Source organism: Chroicocephalus ridibundus, chromosome 21, assembly GCF_963924245.1.
Source record: "Chroicocephalus ridibundus chromosome 21, bChrRid1.1, whole genome shotgun sequence".
NCBI classification, from domain to species: Eukaryota; Metazoa; Chordata; class Aves; order Charadriiformes; family Laridae; genus Chroicocephalus; species Chroicocephalus ridibundus.
This window is the reverse complement of record NC_086304.1, coordinates 5,010,403-5,038,210: the sequence shown is the minus strand read 5'-3', so window position 1 is coordinate 5,038,210 and position 27,808 is coordinate 5,010,403. Positions and strand designations below refer to the sequence as shown.

The 27,808-nt window shown below is 51.2% G+C and overlaps 1 protein-coding gene across 3 annotated transcripts in view; it reads left to right on the top strand.

Annotated features, from left to right (window-relative positions):
• LOC134526054 (endogenous retrovirus group 3 member 1 Env polyprotein-like) overlaps positions 1-22,464 on the top strand; it is a 39,871-nt gene extending 17,407 nt beyond the window's left edge. The window contains exons 3-5 of one of the 3 annotated variants that reach the window (XM_063357513.1): positions 11,894-12,026; positions 13,731-13,917; positions 19,042-22,464. In XM_063357513.1, the coding sequence (XP_063213583.1) occupies positions 19,807-21,747 (1,941 nt within the window). In that variant the 5' untranslated portion in view covers positions 11,894-12,026; positions 13,731-13,917; positions 19,042-19,806 and the 3' untranslated portion in view covers positions 21,748-22,464. Of the gene's footprint in view, positions 1-11,893; positions 12,027-13,730; positions 13,918-13,937; positions 13,991-19,030 lie in introns of those variants that run through there. The other 2 variants (XM_063357512.1, XM_063357514.1) reach the window with 2 other exon arrangements.
• The last annotated feature ends 5,344 nt before the right edge of the window (positions 22,465-27,808 follow it).

The following is a 27,808-nucleotide window of genomic DNA, read 5'->3' as shown; positions in this document are numbered from 1 at the left end:
TGATACATGGATATCCCTCAAACGGCCGAATTCAGTAATATGTGTGACATCAGTTTGCCAAAGCTGTAAAGCACGTAATCCTCGTGGATTGGTGCCATAAAATATAGGTACATGTTGATCTTGACAATCGGGGCAGGCTGCAATAATATTGCGAGCCTCAGCGTTACTAAGATTAAACTGACGTTTTAAAGCACGATATCCCTGATGATAAAAACTAGGCGATGCTATCGCTGGCTGTTCAACATTGGGCACAGGTCCCAGGGCCACTGCAGACACTAAAGCATCAGCTTGTGCATTGCCTTCTACAATAAATCCTGGCAACTGGGTATGACTTTTAATATGCATCACGTAATATTCTTGCTGTCGCTTTTGTATTGTTATCCGTAACAGTTTCAATACGCCAAACAGCAATTCATTGGTTACATCTCCTAAAACAGCCTTATCTAAACGTTAGTACCAGTCCAGCCACATCAGCCGAATCTGTCACAATGTTGACAGGGCTGGGGAGGTTCTGAAACACCGTGGTCATCGCCCGTAATTCTACGACTTGGGGCGAACCTTCTTGATGTTCGATCTTATGTTGCCATTGTGTTCCTTGTCTCCAGACAATGGCAGCTTTTCCAGTTTTTCCTGATCCATCTGTGAACACCGTGGGGCCCTCCACTGGGTTTCTGCGAGTGAGATTTTTCTGTGCAAAGGCCATTTGGGTGCCCAGTTTGATCAGTGGGTGTGAAGGTAAATGGGAGCTCACCTGCCCTGTATAATTGGTCACGGCTGCTCGTAGGGCAGTGCTGTTAGCTACGCACCGTTCAAAATAATCCCTCTGGACAGGGACTACAAGCTGTTCGGGGTCTCTTCCCATCAGTTCTGAACATCGAGTTCTAATTTTTATAATAACTTGTGCTATTAGCTCAAATAGACCAGGGGCTGTTTTCTTCGTCTTGTTGGGCAAAAAAATCTATTTTAAAACATGTAAGGGATCATCCCATTGTTCACACCATTGAGCAATCCCAGCAAATGGCACTAATTGATCTACTAACACAAAGGCCTGCACCGAAACCGCTAAGTCAAGTCTCCATACGTGTTTACTACTAAGAGCTTGTTCTATTTCAGCTACCACTTTTTTTGCTTCCTCAGTTAACATTTGTGGGGCTAAAATATTAGTGTCACCTTTTAATAGCGCAAAGAGAGGTTGTAATTTGGAAGATGGAATACCAACATAGGGCCGAATGCAATTAATCATTCCTGCTCATTTTTGTACATCATTCAATGTTTTTACTTCTATTTGTAGTTGGATAGGTTGTGGCATGACTGTCTGAGCTCATACTTTCATTCCCAGGTATAACCACGGTCGTTGCCTTTGTACCTTTTCTGGGGCGATTATTAAGCCATATTCACACAATGATTCCCCTGTTTTCTGTTCCATTTTTTCTAACTGTTGCGGTGTTGCAGCCGCTAGCAGAATATCATCCATGTAATGGTGACAGTAATCAGATGGGAACAGGGCACAGATTGGACTCAACGCTTTTGCTACAAACCATTGACAAATTGTAGGTGGGTTTTTCATACCTTGTGGCAACACTTTCCACTGGTATCTTTTGGTAGGCTCCATGTTATTCAGACGGAACAGTAAATGCAAATTTTTCTTTGTCTTGTTCTGCCAGAGGGATGGTAAAAAACCAATCTGTTAAATCCATTACAACAATTTCCCACCCCATAGGTATCATAGTAGGCGAAGGTAATCTCGGTTGTAGTGCTCCCATTGTTGCCATGACATCATTAATCTTTCTCAAATCATGCAACAATCTCCATTTCCCCGATTTCTTTTTGATAACAAATACCGGGGTATTCCAAGGGCTGTGTGAGGCCTCTATGTGTCCTGCAACAAGTTGTTCCGTTACCAGAGGCTGCAGGGCCGTTCATTTCCCTTGGCTAAGGGGCCACTGATCAACCCACACTGGTTTTTCTGTTAGCCATTTTAGAGCTAAAGTGGGCCGAGAAACGCCCTGCAAGACAGTGGCCCCGACTAAAAATCCGTCGTTATGTGAACTCCCCGTTGGCCCAAGCAGTCCCTTCCCCAGAGGTTTAAAGGAGCTGAGGTCACATATGGCCGCACTGTAGCCCTTTGCCCTTCTGAGTTTACAGTCACCATCGGGTTAGTGGACATAGAACTATTGGCAACCCCTCCGAGTCCTGCCACTCCCAAGGCACTGGAGGTTAATGGCCAAGCAGCAGGCCACTCCCTTAAAGAAACGAGCGTCACATCTGCTCCAGTGTCTCATAATCCAGCCACTCGGACCTTCTTGGGAGTGGCATCACTAAGTTCAAGAACACAATGCATTTGTGGGCGTTGACCAGATACCGTCTGCACCCAATAGACTTGTGGCTTTTGCGTAGCACCAAAACCGCCATTACCACGTGTAACATTGTCCCTTTGTGGAACACAACTTTGAAATGGGACTAACTGAGCAAGTCGAGTTCCTTTCTCAATAGTCACAGGTGGTGTAGCTGTCGATACCATGGCACATATTTGTCCTGTGTAATCAGCATCAATCGCTCCAACATGTACCATGAGGCCTTGTAAGGTGCTACTAGATCTTCCTATTAGGAAGGCACTTAAACCTTGGCCAATTGGCCCCCAAGCGTCCAGGGGCACCTTGTGTACGATGGGGGTGGCTCCCCAGAGTCCACCACTTCAGTCCCTTCCTCACCCGTTATAGGACTGCCCTCCTCATCGTCTGACTCAGGTGGCAGGGATGGAACACCCAGACTGGAGATGGGGTTAGTAGAAATAGGAGGAGAAGGCCATGCCTCTGTTTCCCCCAAGGCTGGAGCCGGGGGTGCGGAGGGACGCACCAGTCCTTCAGGGTGGATAACACCCAGCCCTCTTTGAGTCTCTTTTACAGCTGCTCTTTGGTCACGAGGCAACACGTACTTATATTGTTTCTCTTTTGTGTTCATCGGGAGCAGTCCCTTATTTTCTTTAACAGCAATCCCCTGCCCCTTCATATCATCAACGGGAGGTTTTAAGGCCAAGGGCTCAGGGGCTGTGGGCGGCTGTTCACTTCCTTCCACTAAATCTTTCTGCTCCTTAAAGTTCTTTAACATGTCTAACAAAAGTTGCCACGTAGTTAACAGTTCAATGGCTGGTTTTGAGCCACGCGTAGCTTTCTCAAATAATGTCTGCCCTGGGTTCGTCCATTGCGTTACACTAAATGCTGTAACCGACGTTATTTCTACGCCCTGTTCCTTTCCCCACAGTAGCATTTTTCGCAAAGTCACTTCAGGGAGGATTACACCCTGCCGCTTCAACAGCAGCGTCCATGTGGAGAGTAGAGTCTGCGCTTCCTTAGTTAACTTCTCTCCCATGTCCCCAGTGGCTCACCTACTACAGGTGTCTTCTTAAATATGATCCAGATCCGTCAACAGCTCTGCCCGCTGTCTTCAGCTTCACTGGGCTCCGGCCCCACGACTACTTCCAGTCGTCTTCTTCCTCAGCATCACGTCGGGGTCACTAATTGTCGTTTCAGTCGGGACGGACAAACGACAAGACTCTCCTTGAAGAGTTCAGTTAAGCTCACTCTTTATTACAAACTTGGCTTTCTTCTGTATCTAATTTTTTGTTCACGCTCTGTTCACGCGTTCTTTCTACGCATTCAATTGGTTAGGTGACATAGCACAGGCGCTCGTAGCTACAATATGATTGGTTATTGAAATCCTGTTCACATTGCTCAAAATCTGGCTTTCCCACAGCCTAACTCTCCTTGTTCTCTCAAGCAATCTTCTTCTTTCTCCTTTTTGTTACATTGTCCTTATACGACGCAACTCGCGGCCTTCTTATGGGTACACTGCAATCTCTGTCTCTTCTGTCAAGGGGTCTACGGACCCGCCGTATCCCCCAACAAAAACAAAGCAAAAAAAAACCAAGGAGAGGTTTGTGTCCAGTACAATAGAGCCACCGGTACCCTGTTGCGTCGCCCTGTGGCTCTACAGCGAAGGTGATGGCAGTCAGATGTGTCAAACCAAGCCTCTACCCTCCCGAAAATTTAGGGCTGCTGCACAAAACCGCCTCCGGTGCTGAGCTTTGACCTGCTCCTGTCATGAAATAATGACAGCCTGCGGAAGCATAATTTAGCCCAGACCTGAAAACGTCTGTTTTAAGGTTAAAAAGTCCTCCCAGCTAAACTTTATCCAACAGCAGCAATGAAAATATCAACTTGTCCGGTGTTCATTTGGGTTCCTCTCATTAATGAAGCCGTGCAGGATCCCAGCCCGGAGGGTCCATCTTTGCTTTATCCCAACTTCCCATATCCACTGCAAGGTTTAATTGGTTTCATGGCACCGGATCCCAACAAGGATTTAAAATGATCCGGTTGCTAACAGACCTGGTTGCTTTAACCCTGAACCCCAGCACTGGAGGGACGCAGCCTCCCGATAAGGACAACGCCCCTCTTGCTGGGCAGTCACCCAGAATCGGTGCCAAAACGGGTTCTGAAGTTTGGTGACCTGAAGACCAGCCTCACCCCTGGCAATGCCATGCCGAGAGTCAGCAGGAGCCACTGAAAAGCTCCTCCCCACCTCTCGCCGTGCCTGTGCAGAGCCACATTTGGTCATCGTGTCTGGAAACGCTCCCTCCGGCTACCAGAGGGGGACAGGTTGCATGAATTCAAGCAGCAGCTTTTCTCCTCAGAAGCGAGTTATCATTTCTTTGGTTCTCAAGATGACAGCACCCACCCGCACCCCAAAAATTACCTTCGGCGTGATGCCGTTTGAGGAGAGCCCACTGGGAGGACTGGCCCTGAAGCAGGTTTGTGCATGCAGCCGTCTCTCCACGGGTGACGTCTGCCCCAAAGCGCTCGCATAGCCTTCGGAAAGGGAGGTTACCGCCCTGAAAGAGACAGCAGAGAGATGGTTTGTCAGGAGATTTGCTCTGTTCCAGATGTGGCAATGGCAAATTTGGACAAAAGGAGAGAATTATCCACCTACCGTGGTCAGCGGAGCCAAGTAGAGCTTGCCTTGGATTTCCAGCTGGAAAACAAGAAGGATGGAGGAGCACGTTAGGAGAGCTGAAGCAGCAGTGGTTAAACAGAAGGATATTCCAGGTAGCAATTGTAGCACTTGCCTTGGCTAAATGTCAGTGGGAAACCCAGGAAATCACTGGTTTTTCTTTGAGAGCCCCAACTATTCCAAGAGAATGTATCACTTGGAGAAAAGAACCAGAAACTGGAACCGCTCCGTTTGTTCTCAGTGCTCGGCTTGGAGGAAACTCAAAGCAGTTACAGATCTAGAGGGATGCAAGACTGGCTAAAGGATGAACGCGGAGAGGGGCCAGAACTGCTCCAAGCACCCGTCGCTCCCCGGGTGATGTTGGGTGCCCCACGAAACGCTCCCAGGAAGCCGGCAGGAAGCCGACTGCTGTAACGTGCCGCAGAAGGGCGGTGACGTACCCACTTGAGGGGACATTTTAGCACTAGCCTTGGGGGTAGAAGGTTTGCGGGAGCATGAAAGCCTGAAGGCTCTGGGGCGCCGGGGGGGCGCGGGGGCTGCGCAGTGGGAGCCACGGAGGTGGCAGCACCATGGTGGGTCCCCTCAGTCTCTCGGCTGCTAAGGACTCTTTGGCGTCTCCAGGATGGAATGTTGGGGCTCCCTGTGCTCCGTTCCCCCCCAACGGTCCCCCCAACACCCCCCCCAGCTCCTCCTGGGGAGGGAAGGGGCTCGGAGGGGCTGAGGGCCTGCAGCCCCTACAGGCAGCTACCGGGGGCTGTGGGTGCAAGTGCCTTTGGCTGGAGCCTTGGTGTGTTCCCAGAGGTGGGGTGTCCTTGGGGTGAGTGGGGCTCGGTGGGACGTTCCCACGGCTGCGGGGCCGTGCTGGAGGTGCCGGGCTGTGCCGGGGGGGTGGCAGGGCAGGGGTGGAGGGGTGGCACCGTACCTAAAAAAGAGGTTTGATGGTCCAGCCACGATGGTGCAGTGGGGGTCTGCAACCCATCGCCCAGCCAGGATGCCGGCACTGAGGCCGTGAGTCTCTGAATCTCTAGGGGATGAGGAGACACCTCTGTGTCAGGAGCCCTTCTCCTTCTGGCAGATTTCATCTCCCCAGACAGCATGTGGGAAGCCCCTGGTGCTGTGAGGAGCAGGGCTGGGCAGTTCCTGCAGTTTGTGGGAGATGGGAACTTCTTGTCGGCAGCGCTCGGGGGGCCATCGAGGAAAGATGCCCTCCAAGACATGGTGGTTGTGAGCAGAGAAGGACTCATGGGAGATGGGAAGGTCTTGGCTGGAGACATCATGAAATGGTTGAGTTTCAAATTGTCAGAAAAAGGGTGGGCAGAGTTGCTCCCCTGGATTTTGGGAGGTGAATGCCCCATTAGGAAGGTTGCTGGTGATCCCAAAGTGGGAGGTGCTGTTGAGTGTGTTGAGGGCCAGGAGGCCTTGCAGAAGGCTCTAGATGGCTTGGAGCGTGGGGCAATCCTGAGGGGCGTGAAATTGAAGCAGTCCAAGTGCCACGTTCTGCAGGTGGGAGGGAGGGAGTAACGGCGGCAGCAGTGGGAATGGGGAGGGGGCGTCTGGGGAGCAGCCCTGCAGAAAGGGGTGTGGGGGTGGTGAGCAGCTCAGGAGGAGCCAGCAGTGTCCCCTGGCACCAAGAGGGCAAGCGCATCGTGGGGGGCATCAAAGACAGTAGAAGCAGGCGGCCAAGGGAGGGGATTGTCCCGCTGTGTTCAGCACTGGCGCGGCTTCACCTGGAGCACTGTGTGTGGTGCTGGGCAGCCCTGCAGTTAACTCGTGGTCAGCCCTGCAGTTTGGGTTCTGGTCTTTCTCTTCCCTTTTCCTCCTCGTCTGGCGCAGAGCAGCTCCCCGCGGCCCCCGAGAGCTGCGGGCGGTGGCGGTGCAGCTGCTGCAGGGGATGGGAGTTTTGGGTGCAGGAGGGTGCTCGGGGCGGGGGGTTGGGAGGCCGGACGCGGAGCAGCAGCGGTGCCAGGAGCTGCGCCAGGCCCTGCCGAGGCCAAGGGGACTGCGCCCGCCCGGGGCCCGCAGAGGCTCCCCCTGACACCGGGGTTGCCCCGGCGGGAACCGGGGACCTCCCCCCGCACCTTCTGTGCGCCGGACCCGCAGAGGGGCGGCCGCTGCCCGAAGGCGCCCTTGGCTGCGTTGGCCCCGGGCTGTGGAGCTGGGAGGGGGAACGGGCAATAAAGAGCTGGGGTTTCCAGGCACTTTTGGCCCCTGCCGTGATTTCTTTGTTTATTTCTTTCCTTATTTCCCCCCGGGCTGGTGTCGGGGCTGCCCAAGGCGCAGGCAGAGAAGGGGAGGAGGGTCCCTGCCTGGCCGGCAGCTCCCCCCTGGCCGTTGTGGGGGTGATTTGGGGTGATTGGGCAGCGCAGGGAGGCAAAGCCGGGCTGCGGAGCTGCGGACGGGGGTGATTGTCCCGAGGCTTTGGGGGCTTTGCCCCGAGGCCTGTCCCCGCGGGAGGGGATGCTGGCCGGGGTCCAGCCGAAGGCCTGGCAGCCCTTGTGGTCGTGTGTTTCCGTCCCCTCCCGCTCCCCAAGGTCTGTCCTTGTCCCGGGGGCTCCGTGCTGCTTTCTGCGTGGGGCCGTGTCTGTGGGTCCGGCGGGGACCCGTCTGTCCTGGCTGCCCCTTGGGAAGGGGTCAGGGGAGTCCCCCTCCGCCACTGCCACCCCACTGGCGGTCACTCGGCCCTGGGGGCAGCTTGGTGCCCTTCGGGGTCCCGTGTGGGGCTGTGGCACCTGGTGGGGGCCGATTCCCGCTGTCCCCCGCGCTCCCTCCCCTCCCAGACAGGCACGGAGCAGGACTGGAGAAACAACTTTTAATGGAAGAACACGAGAGAAAAGGTCCTATCGAAGCTACTCTAACCCCCCGTCCCCTAAACTCAGCCCCCCATCTCTCAAAATACACTACCCCTTCTTTAAATATACCTGCCTCCCCTAAACACACCCACCTCCCCAAACACACTGCCCGCTACAACTTTTAATGGAAAAACAGGAGAGAAAAGGCCCTATCGAAGCTACTCTAACCCCCCCCCACCCAAACATGTCCCTCTCCCCAACCCCCCAAACACAGCACCCCCCCAGATACAGTCCTCTCCCTAAATACAACCCTCCCCCCACTCCCCAAATGCACCCCCCCCCGCGCCCCTTCATCTGCGTCTCCTCGCTGGGGGGCGTCTCTTCCCCCCCACCACCCCCGGCCTGTCTGCCAGAGCCCTGCGCTTCCTGGGTGGCAGCAACGGGGAGCTCGTCCCCGGCTTCGTCCCCCGCTTCTCCGCCATGGTGGACTGGGCCGGTGGCAGCTCCATCCCCGTGTCCCCACACGGCTCCTGGGACGTCGTCCTGGAGAAGATATCTTCTAGGACAACAACGGCCTTCCGGGTTGTCTCCATGCTGAAGTATTTGACAGGAACCTCCTGGGGCACTGCAAGGTGGCTGGCTCTGTCCCTGAGGGCTTGGCTGTGGGGGACAGCAGAGGGGCTCCTGGGGACATCGCTCTCAAGGTGGCCGGCTGCGTCACCAAGGGCTTGGCTGTGGGGGACGTCGCTCTCCCAGGAGTTGTTGCTGCTCGAGGAGGTGTCAGTCATTAGCGAGATGCTGTCGTACTGTGAGATGTCCTGCTCTGAGTAGGTGATGTTCTTTGGGGAGAAGGTGAGCTCTGGGGTGATGTCGCTCTCGGAGGAGATGTCGCTCCTGGGAGAGATGTTGCTCTTTGGGGAGCTGATGGTACTCCAGGAGATGTCGCTGCCCAGGGGTGTCTGCGCACGGGAGGCCCTGCTGGAGCTGTTGGTTTCTGAGGACCATTCCTTGGTGTTCTCGAAGGCAGGGATGGACGTTGGCAGCTGGGTGGGTGCTGGGGCCACCGTTCTCCCCTCTCTGATGATGCCGCCGGGGTCCCCAGGCATGGTGATCCTGGTGTCAGGGTCCTGGGTGACCTCCACCGTGTCCAAGGTTGAACCAAGGAGCCTGAGGGGCTCTTGGAGGAGCGTCTCCTCGGTCATGTCAATGTTGGCACCCAGGCCGCCAGGAGCTTCTTTGTCGGGGGCAGTAGCAGGTCTGGGGGGGACGCAGGTGCCCATGGGGACGCACCTGGCAGGGGGTAGCCCCACGAGGGTGGCTGTGCCGGAGCTGTTGGTGCCTGCAGGCTGTCCCTTGAGGTGCTGGCGTCCGGGGATAGAGGTGAGCAGCAGCGTGGGGGCTGCGGGCACCGCTGTGCCCTGGTGGCCGTAGGCTGGGAGCTGCATCACGTGGGGCAGTGGTGGTTGTCCCTGGGGGGTGCCAGGGGCTGCCCAGGCCTGGAGGGTCCCGCAGCCCCCGGGGCCCCACAGGGCAGCGCCTGGCAGAGCAGCGGTGCCATGGCCGAGGGTGGTGGTGGCCGGCGCAGGCGCGTTGGTGGTGGTCCACTCAATGTGGAAGAAGCTTGGGTTGAAGCAGCAGCATCCGCATGGGGCCCTGTGCAGCCCTGTGTGGGTAGGTAGGAGCCGTGCTGGGCCGGGGGCACCCTCCGGGGCACCCACCGAGCCGCCCCCCATGGCCATCAGGGTGCTGATGGTGTCAGGGTGGCAGAGGGGACAGGGTGCCATACCTGGTGGTGGGGCCTGTGGGGCTGCCCCCAGTGGGGATGCCCAGGCTGCAGGGAATGGCTGCTGCTGCCCGGGGGTTGGGAACAGGGTGGCTGCACCTGGAAGAGAGACAGGAGCCATGGCCGGCGGTCACCTCCTGCGCTCTCGTCCCCGAGAGGTGGCCCCAAGTATTGTGGAAATTCTCAGGAACTGGGATTCACTGGGCAGGCGAGGGCAGGGACACTCAGCCGGGCTTGCTGAGCCCCCGTGCCAGAACTGCTGGGGGGGGAACAGGGGAGGTGGGATGGTGAAGGTGACCGTGGAGAGGGGAGGGGGAGGCTGAAGGTGCCCAGGGTTCTTGGGTGCCAAAAGGTGTTGGGGTGGCAGAGGGGACAGGGGTGCCATACCTGGTGGTGGGGCCTGTGGGGCCACCCCCACTGGGGGTGCCCAGGCCGTGGGGAAGAGCAGCTGCTGCCCGGGCAGTGGGAACAGGGTGGCTGCGCCTGGAAGAGAGACAGGAGCCATGGTCACCTCCTGCGCTCTTGGCCCCAAGAGCGTCCCCGGGCTGTGGGTCGGGGTCGTTCCCTGCCTTGGGGGTAGAAGGTTTCTGGGAGCACAAAACCGTGAAGGCTCTGGGGTGCCGGGAGGGCACAGGGGCCGCGCAGTGGGAGCCACCGAGGTGGCAGCGCCATGGTGGGTCCCCTCAGTCTCTCCGCTGCTAAGGACTCTTTGGCGTCTCCAGGATGGAATGTTGGGGCTCCCTGTGCTCCGCCCCCTCCCAATGGCCCCCCCAACAGCTCTCCCAGCTTCTGCTGGGGAGGGAAGGGGCTCGGAGGGGCTGGGTGTCCCCGGATCCCACCAGGGGCTCTGTGTGCAAGTGCTTTTTGCTTTCAACAGTATTTTTCAGGGGGCGAAAGGACCAAGTTGGTCCAGCCGAGCTTTGTGGGGACGAAGCTGCACCCGCAGCCTCCTTGTGCCACACGGCAAATGCCTCTGTGACTGTCGCCTGTGCTGCGCTGCCTGGAGTGACGCAGAGACAGGAACAAGGACCTGGAGGGTGCGAGGGAAGGTCACGCAGCATCCCTCGGTGGCACGCTCCCCTGCCCAGCCCTCCCTCAAATCCTGCTCTCGGGTCTTTTAGTCTCCTCATTGGGAAACAAGCAGCTCTGGGTCCCCCTCGGAGGGGGCTGTACCTTCCCTGGGTGCGTGACACCGGGAGGAGACGGTACCCACCGCTGCATGCTCCCAGAAAAGGCCGGGATTCTGCACAACATCCGCAGAATGGATCCGCATAGGGCCTCCTCAGCCCTATCTGTAGGAATTTGCCGTGTGTTTAGGCAGGAAGGTGAAGTTGGTAGCTACGGCTCCCAGCAGCAGCTCACTAGAAGAAAGAAAAGAACAAAAACAAAGCAAAAAAAAAAAACCAAGGAGAGGTTTGTGTCCAGTACAATAGAGCCACCGGCACCCTGTTGCGTCGCCCTGTGGCTCTACAGCGAAGGTGATGGCAGTCAGATGTGTCAAACCAAGCCTCTACCCTCTCGAAAATTTAGGGCTGCTGCACAAAACCGCCTCCGGTGCTGAGCTTTGACCTGCTCCTGTCATGAAATAATGACAGCCTGCGGAGGCATAATTTAGCCCAGACCTGAAGACGTCTGTTTTAAGGTTAAAAAGTCCTCCCACCTAAACTTTATCCAACAGCAGCAATGAAAAAATCAACTTGTCCGGTGTTCATTTGGGTTCCTCTCATTAAGGACGCCATGCAGGATCCCAGCCCGGACGGTCCATCTTTGCTTTATCCCAACTTCCCATATCCACTGCAAGGTTTAATTGGTTTCATGGCACCGGATCCCAACAAGGATTTAAAATGATCCGGTTGCTAACAGACCTGGTTGCTTTAACCCTGAACCCCAGCACTGGAGGGACGCAGCCTCCCGATAAGGACAATGCCCCTCTTGCTGGGCAGTCACCCAGAATCGGTGCCAAAACGGGTTCTGAAGTTTGGTGACCTGAAGACCAGCCTCACCCCTGGCAATGCCATGCCGAGAGTCAGCAGGAGCCACTGAAAAGCTCCTCCCCACCTCTCGCCGTGCCTGTGCAGAGCCAAAACCCTGCCAGTGCCAGAAGGCATTAAGGGCAGATGTGGTGGTGTGCTCTTCCCTTTTTCCCCCCCGGCTCCTGCTCAAGCCATGGCCATCAGCGGGAGTTGTGATGAGTCGCACTTGAACTGTGGGAGATGGCTGGCAACATAACCAAAACCCTGTCTGGAGTGGGAACCTGGGTATCTTGTTCCCATGAGAATATGGCTATAGGTCAATTCTCTTACTCCATAAACAGTGGACAGCCCAAGAGCCCTTTGAGCTCTCCTGCACGGCAGCGGCTGCACGACAGGATCTCCTCTTGAGTGGGGACGCTCACTTAAGGTTCTTCTCCTCGAGGCCGAGAGATTCCTTGCCGCAACAGATTCTCGGTAAGTGACTAATAGCATGCTAAACTTTGAAATCTTAGCTAAGGGATCTAAGGATTGATTGCGCATATAGAATCCTTTAGAGATAAACCGTTGACCAAGTCTGGGACTAGGATTGGATCCAGCCGCAGCCAGACTCCTCTCTGAGAAGGAGTTTAGAAAGCCAGGGGGTCCTTTCTGAACCTCGGGACTCAACGGGAGGGTCTCCCTGAGAGCTTGTCTGACCCCGGCCTCTATGCAGTAAATAATCAAGTGTGCCCTGGCATCGAATCTCGTAAAACACTGTCGCATTCACTGCTAACTTTGTTAAATCACTGTTTTATGTTAATAAACATTTCCCTACTCTCTTACAAGTGAAGTTATTCACTGGGCTCGGCCCTCGACACCTGGCCTAGTCGGCAGGATGTCAGGAGTTATCACTGATTATTTAGGGAGGCACGGAGTGAAGCCGAGCCCCAAATTCTCAGAGGAATGGGCTGGTGATAATTGGTCCAATTGGGAAGTCGTTGAAGAGTACTTGAAAGCCATTAGGGGCCCTACAAAGGATGGAAAAGATAAGGGAGTCGTCTGTAAAATGTTAGGCACTTGTTTAGAAGCCGCGTACCAAGACAGGGAGAATAGAAATAGGAGAGAGCAGGAATTAGAGAAGGAAATAGAGAGCAGGAAGGCAGCTGAGTTACTGATACCTTTTAAAAATGAACAGCTGCAAAAACGATTGCAGGAAGAGAAGGAGAAAAGGTGGAAATGGGGAGAAAAGGTCGAAATGATGCTTATGCAGGCTCCCCACCCCCCTGACACTGTACAGATTAGGAAACTGATAGTATCCCCTGAAGATTGGGATGGAATCATTTGGGAGGATCCCGATGATAGCGAGTCAGAAGAAGACGTTCCTTTTTTCCCCACAAATCCTCCCGAATATGAAGCCAGACCCATTGTTAAAACAGAAGGAACTGCGGGACCTCGGGGTGCTAATCCACGGCATACCACGCGAACCAGTCCCTGGGGTCCGCTGCAAGGGACAAATTTCCAAGAGAGATATAGCAGAAACCCCGCTGACACTGAAACTGAATCCTTGTGGCGAGTATGCTTAACTGGCGGCGACCGAATCATGTTAAGCCGCTGTGAAAAATAGTGAAGGTATTGTTGGCTTTTGCCGTAATAACAAGGCTATAAATCTTTGACTTATAAGGATAACTAACCTTTAGTAAATTAGGAAACATGAGAAACCTCAAAGATAACAACTAACAGCAACTGTGGAGAAAAACATCATGAAGAAACACATCCGAGAGAAACAAAAGAGAACTTCTCCAAAAGACTCCACAAGTGATTAAGAGAAGGAAACAGATGCAGAGGAGAAGGGAGCTGATGATAATCGATCCTACCAGAAGGAAACACATGCACGGGAAAAGGGAGCTGATCCTACCAGAAGGAAACAGCTGCATGGGAAAGGGGAACTGAAGATCATGGATCCTCAGAAACAATTCAGAAGGAAACACACACATAGAAGAGGAAAAGGACTAATAATAATCAATCCTTATCAACAATTACTCTGTCTAAAAGAGGGAATATGTATGCAATATTGAATGTATATAAGACACGGTTGAAGTGTTAGCTGGTGTGCCTCTGACTTGAGTCACGCACCCAGCGCTGTGCTTTTGCTTTATTGACTTTGTCCCTATAATAAAGTAAGTGCCATTTCTCTTTAAGGGATCTGGCTATTTATTACAATTTGGGGGCTCGTCCGGGAGAATTCACTTGGTCCCAGTGGGCTCGGAGACCCCGAGCAGGAGGTGCACCCCACCGATTTCAGCGGCCTGCTCACAGGACTTCCTGGTGCCTGTTGAGACTCCAAGCTGATAATGCCACGAGAGGAGGGACTCATAAAGCAAAAGGGGTAAGTCTCCCCAGGAAAACCCGCGGTAGCCCATAATTCTTGTGCACGAAGACCCAGGCAAGAAAACAGGACTGTAAGTACTGCTTGGTTGGGCGGGTTTGGGGCTTGATTGCTGCGTGTGTGGAACTCGGACCGGACAGTCCGGATCTGGGGAGCGAGTGTGGAGTCTTTCTAAGCGCGGTTCCAATCTCCCGCGAGGGAATTGGCCGGTGAAGAGACGAAGCGTCAGAGATTGAGTGAAAGACAGCCCCGGGAAAATTGGGTGCTTGACTGCTGTGGTGAGCGGAAGACAGCCCCAGGGAAAAGGGGAGCGGGAAAGTGCCGGCAGATATACCCCAAGACAGTCCTTTGGGGATAAAATTGGCTAATTGGAATATTGATCCGGCTACTAAAAATAAGGCTAAAGTTAAAATGATTCAGTGTTATATGATAGAATGGACAAAGGAACCTCTACGAGCAGACCGTTTGTATTGGCCTAGATATGGGCCCTTTGAAGGGTGGATGTGCCAGGCTTTAAACCTTTGTGTAAACTCTAAAGAATCCTTCAGCCCAGAGGAGAGGGAATACGCGTCCTGCTGGAAAGGGGAGACTTGGCCAAAAGGAGTTAGTACCTTTAAAATAGCTGAGATCTCAAGGGAAGGAAAGGAGAAGCGGTGGGATCCTCTGGAAGTTTTGCCCCCTCCCTACCGCCTCCCTCCAACAGCCCCCCCTTCTCCTGGAAAAGAGCTGACACCTGGTGCTAGGAGAAGGTCGGACAGGTCTCAGAGGTTCATTGAAAAAGTATCACTTCCAAACTCTCCTAGGTTACGGCGGAAACCTTCTCTTAAAGTCAAGGAATCGGAAGACCAAGACACGGTGCAGGAAAGCCCAGGAGTTAGTTTATTCCCCTTAAGGGAAGTACCCCTGGGGGGAGCACAAGGGGGGATAGGATTTGTAAACGTTCCTTTGACTCCCACTGAAGTCAGGAACTTTAAAAAGGAATTAAACGGGTTACTGGAAGATCCAATAGGCCTATCAGAAAAATTAGACCAATTCCTAGGCCCTAATATTTATACCTGGGAGGAAATGCAGTCAATAATACGTATAACATTTTCTCCCGAAGAACGGCAAAGGATTAGAACAGCTGGGATGAGAATTTGGGAAAGGGAAAATCAGCAAGGCCCACCTGGGGACCAGAAGATGCCAATAGTACACCCAAATTGGAATCAAAATGATGTAGAGGGTCGCAGGAACATGAGTGATTATGGAAATGTAATTATTAAAGGTTTAAAAGAAGCCGCTCCTAGAGGGCAGAATGTAACCGAAGCATTTGATGGGCAGCAGGGAAGGGAGGAAACCCCGACCGAATGGCCTGAAACGCTGCGACCTGACATGAGGCAGTGCTCAGGAAGAGATTCAGAGAGTCCCGCGGGGCAAACATGGCTGAGAGTTCCAGTTGTTACACACGCCTGGCCAGACATTCGGAGAAAATTAAGAGAAACCAGAGGACTGGCAGGATCGGGGCCTGAACGAATTACTGAGGGAAGCTCAGAAAGTATATGTACGAAGAGATGAGGAGAAGGTTAAGCAAAAGCTAAAATCATAGTAGCCACCGTGAGGGAAGGAAATATTCAGAAAAATCCCAGGGTGATGGGGGGGATGGGACGGAATCCTGAGAGGCGGGAGGAGACTTTTAGAGGGAACCAGATCCCTCCCAGAAGGGGACCATCGGGAACTGAGAAAAGGAATGAAGGAGGTGGATGTTTCCATTGTGGGAAACTTGGGCATTTTAAGAAGGAATGTCCTCAAAGGGATAAAGATCGGAAACTGTTTAGAGAAATTGAGGATTAGGGGTGTCAGGGGCTCTACCTCCTGGAGGATAGCTATCACCTTGAGCCCTTGATAAACCTAAGAGTGGGCCCCAGGAGGAGGTATTAGAATTTCTAGTAGATACAGGAGCTGAGCGAACTTGCGTTTGTAACATACCGAAAGGATGCGTTATAAGTAAAGAAGTAATTAATGTAACGGGAGCAAACGGGGAAAATTTTAAAGCCCCGGTGATCAAGCAGATGGCTTTTGAAGGTAATGACAAAATAGGTGTAGGGAATATTTTGCTAGTGCCTGGAGCTGGGTGTAATCTGTTGGGAAGAGACTTGCAGATCCAGCTGGGGGTTGGAGTAATCCCCGAGGAGGGGAAAATGATTGCAAAACTACTAAGATTAAGTCAGGAGGATGAATCCAAAATTAATCAGCAAGTTTGGGCTGTGGCTGGTAACAGAGGAGGTCTGAATATCCAACCAAGCAAAGTTTCTATAGAAAGGGAAAATCACCCCACCCAAGTCAGGCAGTTCCCCATTGCAATGGAGGGAAAAAAACGCCTCCAGCCGGTAATTGAAGGACTCAACTCTGATGGGACCCTCGAACCCTGTATGTCTCCTCATAACGCTCCTATCCTACCTGTAAAGAAACCTGACGGGACGTATAGGTTGGTGCAAGACTTACGGGAGGTGAATAAGAGAACTTTGGCTCGGTACCCTGTTGTACCAAACCCTTATACCCTTCTGAGCAAAGTTCCCCCGGAACACAGCTGGTTTAGTGTAGTGGATTTAAAAGATGCGTTTTGGGCATGTCCCCTGGCTGAGGAAAGTCGAGATATCTTTGCTTTTGAACGGGAGGACCCAAACACCGGACGTAAACAGCAGCTTAGACGGACAAAGCTCCCTCAAGGGTTTACGGAGTCTCCCAACCTGTTTGGACAGGCTCTGGAGGAGCTGTTACTATCTTTTCACACCCCTCCAAAAACTCAAATCACTCAGTATGTAGATGACTTATTAATATCAGGGGAAGAGGAAAAATTAGTCAGAGAAGTAACAACTCAGTTATTAAACTTTTTAGGAGAGAAAGGTTTCAGGGTTTCCAAGGGAAAGTTACAATTTGTAGAACCTGAAATACGATACTTAGGGCATATAATAAGTCAGGGAAGTCGCAAATTAAACCCCGAGAGGATTGCCGGAATAATATCCCTCCCACCCCCAACTACAAGAAGAGAAGTAAGGAAGTTATTAGGACTGCTAGGGTACTGTGAATTATGGATCGAGGGGTGTACCCGGGCGGTGAAATTTTTATACGAAAAATTGACGGGGGAAGATAAGATAGAGTGGACACAGAATGACGATGAAAAACTAGAAGAACTAAAGTCAAAACTGATGAAAGCTCCGGTTCTGAGCCTACCATCATTAGAGAAACCCTTCTATTTGTTTGTCAATGTGGAAAATGGGATAGCCCATGGAATTTTGGCCCAGGAATGGGGAGGGGTGAGGAAACTGGTAGCGTACTTATCAAAATTATTAGATCCAGTCAGACGAGGTCGGCCAATATGCATCCAAGCGGTAGCCGCTACCTCGATACTAGTGCAAAAAAAGTCGAAAACTCACTTTCAGGGGTAAGCTAATAGTTCACACTCCACACTCTGTAAGGCATATCTTAAATCAGAAAGCAGATAAATGGTTGACGGATTCTAGGATGTTGAAATATGAGGCCATTTTACTAGACAACGAAGACCTAACCTTGGTAACAGATAAGAATCAAAATCCTGCCCAGTTTCTATATGGGGAACCTAAAGAGGAACTAGTACACGATTGTTTAGAAGTAATAAATTATCAGACAAAAATCAGAGAAGATTTGACCGACCAAGCCTTATCGGTAGGAGAAAAGATATACATAGATGGATCATCTAGGTGTATACAAGGGAAAAGAACGTCTGGATATGCAATAATAGATGGGAGTAACATGACGATTATAGAAAAAGGAAAACTGCCATCTAATTGGTCTGCTCAAAGCTGTGAGTTATACACCTTCAAAAGAGCATTAGAATTTCTAGCACATAAGGAAGGAACTATTTATACAGATTCTAAATATGCATTTGGGGTGGTACATACTTTTGGAAAAATCTGGGAAGAAAGAGGATTACTAACTTCAAAAGCAAAAGGACTAGTAAAGGGGCATGTAAAGGGGCATCAGAAAGGATTAACACCAGAAATAAGGGGAAATAATCCAGCTGACCAAGAGGCGAAAGAGGCTGCTGAAAATGCGGAAGAGAAATTATTAGTTGTTCAACAGAGAAAAGAGGAGCGAGGTAATATTCCTCAATTCACTGAAGCTGAAGAAAAGGAATTGACTAGAATAGGAGGAGAAAAGACTCCGGAAGGAAAATGGGTGTTACCCGATGGGCGTCAGATAGTAAATAAAACATTAGCAAGAAAAATATTGGAGGAATTGCATAGAGAAACCCACTGGGGAACACAGGCCATTTGCGATCACTTTCTTAGAAAATCTGGATGCATAGGGGTGTTCAGAGTAGCTAAACAAATCACCGAGAGGTGTATAACTTGCCAAAAGGTGAATAAAAAGGTAATGAGAAAACCCACCCACGGAGGGCGGGAGTTGGCCTTACGCCCCTTTCAAAATATACAAGTGGATTTTACAGAACTCCCACAAGTCCAAAGGTGGAAGTTCCTCTTGGTGTTAGTAGACCATCTTACCCATTGGGTGGAGGCAATTCCAGTCACTAGAACATCGGCTAATGTAGTAACAAAGATCCTGCTAGAACAAATTATTCCTAGATACGGAATGGTTCCTAGAAGAGACTCTGACAGGGGAACACGTTTCACCTCCAAAATAATCACCCAGAGAACTCAAGCCTTAGGCACTCAATGGGAGTTACACACTCCATGGCACCCCCAAAGCTCAGGAAGGGTTGAACGAATGAATCAGACTTTAAAAAGGACTTTAACCAAATTAATGATAGAAACTCAACTGTCATGGGTCAAGTGCCTCCCTTTAGCATTACTCAGGGTTCGAACTCAACCCAGAACGGATCTCGGAGTCTCTCCATATGAAATGATGTTTGCTTTGCCCTTCTTGGCTTCACAGCAGGAAAAGGCTACTCATGAAGGAGGGGAGGCTAGTATTAAACAATACGTAATGCAGCTTGCAAAGAACTTGGAACAACTAAGAAATAAAGGGTTGCTCCCACAAACTACCCTGTTGGATTTTAAGATCCATAACATTAAAACTGGAGAACGGGTTTTAGTAAAAACTTGGAGAGAGCAATCTTTAACTCCTCAATGGGAAGGTCCCTTTCAGGTGCTGTTGACTACGGAAGCTGCAGTACGGATGAAGGAAAAAGGGTGGACTCACGCCAGCAGAATAAAAGGACCAGTAGAAGAACCTAGAGATTGAACTCTGACTTCAACTCCCGGGGACACCAGACTCACCTTAAAACGCCAACCAACGCGGTGATGTGTGGGAGAGGAACTGAATAATAACTTAGAAATCACAGAAACTTGGGGAGTGAAACCAGAACTTTATCGTTGGTTTCGGGTACGGCCGGGGCAAACCTTAAGGAAAATTAGATATCCTCCTTGGGGAAGAGCACTCCCGTTACAGACAGGAGGGTCAGGGTTGTATAAAACTGAAAACTCTCTGTTTGCACTTGCACGTGATTTATATAAAGAAGATAGTCAGCTATATCCTAACCTTGAGGAAGAACTACAGCCCCCTCCAGTACCCCGTAGTGTACCTTGTCTGATACATCCCTGTGCTAGACATCATAGTTGGGTGAAGTGCGAATGCTTAGGTTGTAAGCAAAATTGGTATTACCATTCATCCCAAAGACATCCCTTCTGTTTAAATTGCCGGAAGCAAAATTTGAGTTTGGCTCAAACTCAGATACGATATACCAATATCGTAACATTGATTTGTGGGTGGGAATTGCTAGTGCCGGTTCTGTGGGAAATTCCTGAAGAATGGTGGGAAACAGTGGTTTCTAAGTGGAAAAAACGATTTTGCTTGGAAAAGAGATAAGAACCCTACCTGCTACAAGAGCCAGGGATACCGGATCAAAAGAGGATGGAGGGCAAGACCAGGCTGGCCACTGTACCCGCTGCCAAGAAGAATTATTTCTCGGCTGTTGGAAGCACCCCAATAGGCCTGAGAGGTAGGAGTATAAGCCATACTGGACCTCCACTCCTCGTACTGTTATTAGCGGTATCCTTAGTACCCAGTAACGAATGCATGAAGTGTTACCAGCAGGTCTCCTGGAATAGGAAGATGGTTTGCACGATGGCAGTGCATTCGCATATCAACAGCCGCTGTTATAACTGCCGTGAGTTAACAGTGTGCAAATACGACCAACACGAATACTGGGTTGGGAAGAGTTTAGGAATAGGCGGAACAAGACTAGGAGTGCATTGTCCTAGAGGGGAGCAATGGCTCTGCTTTACTAAAGCCGGGCATTGGGACATATCGGACGGAGGTGGGGTACAAGATATGATAAAAGCCGAAATAGTGAAAAACAAAATAGAACAAATTAAGAAAAAAATAACTCAAAAATTTGATGGAGAATTGTATGCAAAAATCAGAAAGCAGTTGGAGGAAGAAATAGGACTCCCAACATTAGGAAAGAATTTGTTTGTAGATTCGGGGGAAAGAATAAGCAGGGAATTAAATGTAACAAATGGCTGGATTTGCGGAGGGCCTGTAATGACGGAAGAGTGGCCTTGGGAAGGGAGCAGTTTAGGGCCAGTGGAACTCCTTAAATGGAATCGTACCAGTAGCACACGAGAAGACCGACCTGAGGGATGGATTTTGAGTTCTATCACAACAGGGGAAGAATGCCTACGGAGAGAGGGTAAAAATTATTTAAAGAGTGCGGGACATTCTCCTTGTAAAAGACTTCAAATCAGCAATGGGACTTCCACCTGGTGGTACCCCGAAAAGCCAAAATGGGTATGGGCCCTAAATAATAATACAGGAAATTGTGAATATGACAGTATGACCAGACTTTTTAAATGTAAAAAAAGGGTCCTAAACCCTTATCAAAACATCCCAGAAATATCCAAGTTTTGGGAAAATATAGCGGAGATGCAGACAGAGTTTTGGAAAGCCCCTGAAGGGTTATTCTGGATATGCGGAAAAAGAGCTTATTCAGAACTACCTTCTAAGTGGAAGGGTAGCTGTACCCTTGGTATTATCCAGCCGGGATTTTTCTTAATGCCTGGACCAAAAGGGGATGATTTAGGAGTACCAGTATATGAGTCCTTAAAAAGAACTAAAAGAGAGATTATAGGAGGATCTCAGAGGTGGGGTGAAGAGGATTGGCCTCCTGAACGGATAATCCAAGCATATGGACCAGCCACCTCGGCTCAAGATGGCAGCTGGGGTTACTGGACTCCCATTTACATGTTAAACCGCATTGTCCGACTACAGGCGGTTGTAGAAATAATATCTAATAGAACAGCTCGAGCAATAAATCTAATAATGAAACAGCAAAAACAAATGAGGGCTGCGATCCACCAAAACCGATTAGCCTTAGACTACTTCCTGGCGGAAGAAGGGGGCGTTTGCGGAAAATGGAACACTTCAGATTGTTGTTTAAAGATAGATGATAATGGGGATGCAATATTGGAACTAACAGAAGAAATCCGGAAAATTGCGCATGTACCGGTTCAAAAATGGGAATCTATGTTAAACGATAATTGGTGGAATAATGTTTTTGGGGGAAGCTGGTGGAAGAAACTAGGCTACATTCTCTTATGGTCAATTGCTGGTTTATTATTTCTTCCTTGCTTAATCCCTTGTTTTATACGCTTAATGATAACAGTAGTCCAAAGCATGCAAGTAGTTCCCATGCCCAAGACTCCAAAATTGGCAGCCTCAGGCTCAACTAAAAAGGTAATGGTATTAAGGAGAATAAGAAATACTCCACAACAATTGGAAGAAGCAGAATCTATCTATGAAGAAAACAAATGGATTAAGCAAAATGAAAGTTATGGCTCAAGCCAAATGTAGTATAAAAGACAAAAAGGGGCAATTGTGAAAAATAGTGAAGGTATTGTTGGCTTTTGCCGTAATAACAAGGCTATAAATCTTTGACTTATAAGGATAACTAACCTTTAGTAAATTAGGAAACATGAGAAACCTCAAAGATAACAACTAACAGCAACTGTGGAGAAAAACATCATGAAGAAACACATCCGAGAGAAACAAAAGAGAACTTCTCCAAAAGACTCCACAAGTGATTAAGAGAAGGAAACAGATGCACAGAAGGGAGCTGATGATAATCGATCCTACCAGAAGCAAACACATGCACGGGAAAAGGGAGCTGATCCTACCAGAAGGAAACAGCTGCATGGGAACGGGGAACTGAAGATCATGGATCCTCAGAAACAATTCAGAAGGAAACACACACATAGAAGAGGAAAAGGACTAATAATAATCAATCCTTATCAACAATTACTCTGTCTAAAAGAGGGAATACGTATGCAATATTGAATGTATATAAGACATGGTTGAAGTGTTAGCTGGTGTGCCTCTGACTTGAGTCACGCACCCAGCGCTGTGCTTTTGCTTTATTGACTTTGTCCCTATAATAAAATAAGTGCCATTTCTCTTTAAGGGATCTGGCTATTTATTACAACCCGTTTGGCGGGGGGCTCGCTCTGGCAGCTGCCGACCTCCTCCTCCTCCTCGACCTCCTCTTCCTCCTCCTCCTCCTCGACCTCCTCTTCCTCCTCCTCCTCCTCCTCGTCCCCGCCGCTGGGCTCGGCCCGGGCCCGCAGGTAGGCATGGAACTGCTCCTTGGAGGCGAGGAACCTACAGAAACATCACACCCCTGTCACCCCAGCCATGGGGGGAGCGGTGTGACAGGGCCATGGGGGACAGGGGGCTGCTGGGGGGACAGCGGGGCCGGGCATGTACTGGGGGGGCAGTGCAGAGGCTTGGCATGTACCGGGAGGGGGTTATGGGGGGGCCGTACACGTAGTGGGGGGGTTATGGAGGGCCCTGGCCCCTACCAGGGGGGTTATGGAAGGGCCATACCTGTACCCGGGGGGTTATGGGGAGGTCTGCGCATTTTTGGCAAGGGCCAACCATTTTAGAGGCAGTTATGAATAGGTATTAGTATAGGAGATATAAACCAAAAATGGGGTCTGTAAGGTGTGTGTCTTGGTTGGGCAGAGACCCCCGGCACACCCAGCGCTGTTTGCTTGCCTTTGTTCCTTTAATAAATTATAAATTCTAATTGGAATCCTGTTTGCGATTAAATCATTTATCACAATGGGGTGAAATCCTCTTGGCGGCCGGTCACCAGTGGTGTCCCTCAGGGCTCAGTTTTGGGGCCGGCTTTGTTTAATGTCTTTATCAATGATGTGGATGAGGGGATTGAGTGCACCCTCAGTAAGTTTGCAGATGACACCAGACTGGGTGGGAGTGTTGATCTGCTTGAGGGTAGGAAGGCTCTCCAGAGGGACCTGGACAGGCTGGATAGATGGGCCAAGGCCAACTGTATGAGGTTTAATAAGGCCAAGTGCCGGGTCCTGCATTTCGGTCACAACAACCCACAGCAACGCTACAGGCTTGGGGCAGAGTGGCTGGAAAGCTGCCCGGCAGAAAAGGATCTGGGGGTGCTGGTGGACGGCCAGCTTAACATGAGCCAGCAGTGTGCCCAGGTGGCCAAGAGGGCCAACAGCATTCTGGCTTCTATCAGGAATAGCGTGGCCAGCAGGAGTAGGGAAGAGATGGTGCCTCTGTACTGGGCACTGGTGAGGCCCCACCTCGAGTGCTGTGTTCAGTTCTGGGCCCCTCTGTACAAGAGGGACATTGAGGTGCTGGAGCGTGTCCAGAGGAGAGCTACCAGGCTGGTGAGGGGTCTGGAGACCGGGGCATATGAGGAGAGGCTGAGGGAGCTGGGCATGTTTAGCTTGGAGAAGAGGAGGCTGAGGGGAGACCTCATTGCCCTCTACAACTCCCTGAAAGGAGGGTGGAGAGAGGTGGGGGTTGGCCTCTTCTCCCAGGGGAATAATGACAGGACCAGAGGAAATGGCCTGAAGTTGCGGCAGGGGAGGTTTAGGTTAGATATTAGGAAGAATGACTTTACTGCAAGAGTGGTCAGGCACTGGAACAGCCTGCCCAGGGAGGTGGTTGAGTCACCATCCCTAGAGGTGTTTAAGAAATGTCTAGATGTGGCACTTCAGGGCATGCTCTAGTGACAGAGATTGTAGGTTGTTTGGTTGGACTCGATGATCTCCAAGGTCTTTTCCAACCATGAAGATTCTGTGATTCTAAGATCAGGAGGGGGATGCCCTCAGCGTAGGAGCTTCCTTGGGGAATGGAGATCCTCTAGGGGCCGGGCAGCAGATTCGGTGAGCCCTTTTGGGTGAGGGGACACTGCAGGGTTCAAACAGACCCAGAAGTTTCTGTGGGTTCCTGGGGCCGGCTTCTGAGCACAGCTGCCAGATGTGCCAACAGAGGTGATGCTCACCTGGATCTCCTACATGCAATCAGGGAAAAAAGGATCAGGGCTGTGATAATGGAGTGGCAGCCTTGGCTGCAGTGTCCATGAAGTAGCGGGTTCTCAGCTCCCCAGGGGAGCAAGCAAGGAGAGACACAGAGTGCAGACAGCAGGTCTCAGAGGGGAAGACTTTGAAGTAACAACCGAAAGGCCGCAAGAAGGTCTCCCCGGAGCCTTCTCTGCTCCAGACGGAACAGCCCCAACTCTCTCAGCCCGTCCTCACAGCAGAGGGGTTCCATCCCTCCGATCGTTTCTGTGGCATTCCTCTGGCCCGTTCTGTGAGGCAGCAGCAGGAATGCAGGGAGCTCTGCCTGGGGACAGACAGACTCGGCTGGGAGCTGAGGCGTCAACAGGAGAGGACAGAACAACCTGGGAAACTGGCAGCTTTGTGGCGGGTGAACGTCTGCTCCAGACTTCATACCAACAAACAAGCAACAGCTAGTCAGGGATGTAAAAGCCAGGGCTGAGAAGGTAGAGTTGAGGCTCCTGAGAGAAAGGAAAAAGGCCGAGAGCAGGAGACGTCTGGAGAGCAGGCTTTGGCCTGCTGGGGGACTGGCTTGGAAGAATCCGGTGGGATACGGCCCTGCGGAGAAGCAGGGTGCGGAGGGCTGCTTGAGGATCTCCTCTTCACGCTCCACAATGCTGTCATTCTGCACGTGTCATTGCACCTCCCTTCCCACATCATCCGCATGGAAGAGCAACTTGGAAGACATCATCCTGATTATGGAACAGGTCATCCTGAGTGCCATTATGTGGCACATGAAGAACAACCAGGCGATCAGGCACAGTCAGCATGGGTTCATGAAAGGCAGGTCGTGCTTGACAATCCTGATCCCCTTCTAAAACAAGGTGACCCGCTGAGTGGATGAGGGAAAGGCTGTGGATGTTGTTTACCTGGAGTTTAGTAAAGCTTCTTGACACAATTTCCCACAGCGTTCTCCTGGAGAAATTGTCTGCCCATGGCTTGGATGGGCGTACGCTTCGCTGGGTGAAAAACTGCTGGGACAGCCGGGCCCAATGAGTGGTGGTGAATGGAGCTCAATCCAGTGGGCGGCCGGTCACAAGTGGTGTTCCCCAGGGCTCAGTACGGGGGCCGATTCGCTTTAAAATCTTTATCAATGATCTGGACGATGGGATCGAGTGCACCCTCAGTAAGTTCACAGATGACACCAAGTTGGGTGTGAGTGTCGACCTGCCCAAGGGTAGGAAGGCAGGAGAAGAGGAAACGGCATCAAGTTGCACCAGGGGACGTTTAGATTGGACATCAGGAAAATTTTTTACACTGAAAGGGTTATTAAGCATTGGAACAGGCTGCCCAGGGAAGTGGTGGAATCACCATCCCTGGGGGTATTTAAAATTAGACGGGTAGATGTAGTGCTTAGCGACATGGTTTAGTGATGTTTTTTGTCAGTGTTAGGTGGATGGTTGGACTGGATGATGTGAAAGGTCCCTTCTAACCTAAGCAATTCTATGATTCTGTGACCCCCCAGTTTCTCTAGGAGGCGGTCTGGGCTACCTTCTTCCTCCAGTACCCAACTTGCAGACGTTCTGGTCTCTCTAGCGTCCAGTCCAGACTTAGGCCCTCAAAAATGACTTGCTCGCAGGTGTGTTTTACTCTCTGGTTTCTCTTGTTTGGTGTTTGCTTGTGATTAAACCACTACCATACACACCAATCTTAAGTGCACACCCGCCAGTCTCACCAGTTGCTGGTCCCCCAAAGTACAAAAGAACTTAGGACTTGTGGTTCCCACTCCGGTTGCTGGCACTTGAACCTCCATCTGTGCATAGAGCAGAGATCTCCCTTGCCCCACAAAGCTCTTGGAAAGGGAGGTATTAAGAAAACAGGGCAGGCTGCGGTGATCCGTTGCAGGGCACAGCCAGAGAAGTGTCCTGACCAGCCATCTGGTTACACATGACCATCTCCTTTCAGCCCTTTTCTCTCTATTTTCCCATGGTCGTTCGTCTACAAACCTTTGATCCTTTCCTAGACATCCCATGGCAAGTCTTGCACAGTCCCCAAATGCACTTTCTGGCGTCCCAACATGAGTCTCAGACCCCGAAAGAAAAAAAACCCTCTTCCGTTGGCAAGGTCACCGTGCAAGGCTCTCCCATTGGCTCACTTAACTAACTGAATTGATGCAACTATGTCAGGACTTTCTTGGAAGGATTTTTTTTCCTTTTGGGTTTTGAATTGTTCCTCTGAAAACATGGCAACTTCTGTCCTAGAAATGGCAATCCTTTCTTTTTTATCTAAGGGTTGGAGACTAGGTCAGGTGAAAATCCCTATATGGTGTATGTAGGTGTTTGCAGCCTTGTGCAGGAGGAGTTGGGCATATTAGACTCCAAGCATCATAGAATGGTTCAGGTTGGAAGGGACCTAAAAGATCATCTAGTCCAACCCCCTGCCGTGAGGAGGGACGTCTTTCACTAGTTCAGGTTGCTCCAAGCTCCTGACCTTGGACACGTCCAGGGATGGGGCATCCACAACTGCTCTGGGCAACCTGTTCCAAGGTCTCACCACGCTCATCATAAAGCATTTCTTCCTTATGGCCAACCTAAATATAACCTCTTCCAGTGTAAAGCCATTGCCCCTTGTTCTGCTATTAAAGGCCCTCGTAAAAAGTCTCACTCCATCTTTCTTGGCCTATGACCACTGCGACTTCATCTGCAAACACTGTGGAGAGAGCCCAGAGATCTCCCAAGACAGGGTTTGGAGGCCTCAAGCACTTGACCAGTATCTAGAGGCTGAGAGCCCTGGGCTCAGTGGTTTGGAGACTGGGGACGGTATAGGAGGAGCCTGAGCGTGCTGGAAGGGTGCTTTCAGAGCTGGTGGAGCTTTTCTTCCTAGTGGAAAACAGCCTGAGAAAGAAAGAACTCCCCAACATGCAGGTGGGGAGGTGCAGCCTGGCCACGAGGAGAAAGAAACGTCACTCCAAGGGCAGTGCTGTGGTGCAACACGCCACCCAGAAGGAGTCTGGATCAGCCCAAGGCTTTGTGTTTCAAGGAAGAGCCAGGGAGGATGGAGAGATCTCAGCAAAGGAAGGTGACAGCAAGATGGGGCAGCCGGGTGGATGACTGCAGCCTGCAGGGAAAGAGGCAGAGGTGATGGGACACCGTAGGACAGCCTGTGGTGGAGAAGATAGAGGGATGTGGCAAAGCTGGAAGTCCCCTAACAGAGCCAACCTCTTCATGTCTTGGGCTACGGCTGTTGTCTCTGCCACTGATGCCTCTGAGACAACCAGTCCTTCCAGCACTGGGGTCTCGTTGCCTCCTTGTCCATACTCAGGAGCCTGGGAGGTGTCGTACCATAGTCCTGCCCTTGGCATTGCACATCTCCACATCCCACTGTCCCAGGAAGAGCCCTGAGGAAGGAGTGAGGGAGAGGATCTCCCTTCCTGGGGGCTGGGGGTCAGGCCTTGGCCCTTTGGGCGATGGAGTCAGGGCTTGGCCCTTTGCATTAATGAAACACATCCACGTTTACCCAGCATCAGAGTCACCTTCAACTTGCTTTTCCCGACCTGCCATCGCTGCCTCCAGTTTTCTGCTGTAACCAGACCCTGG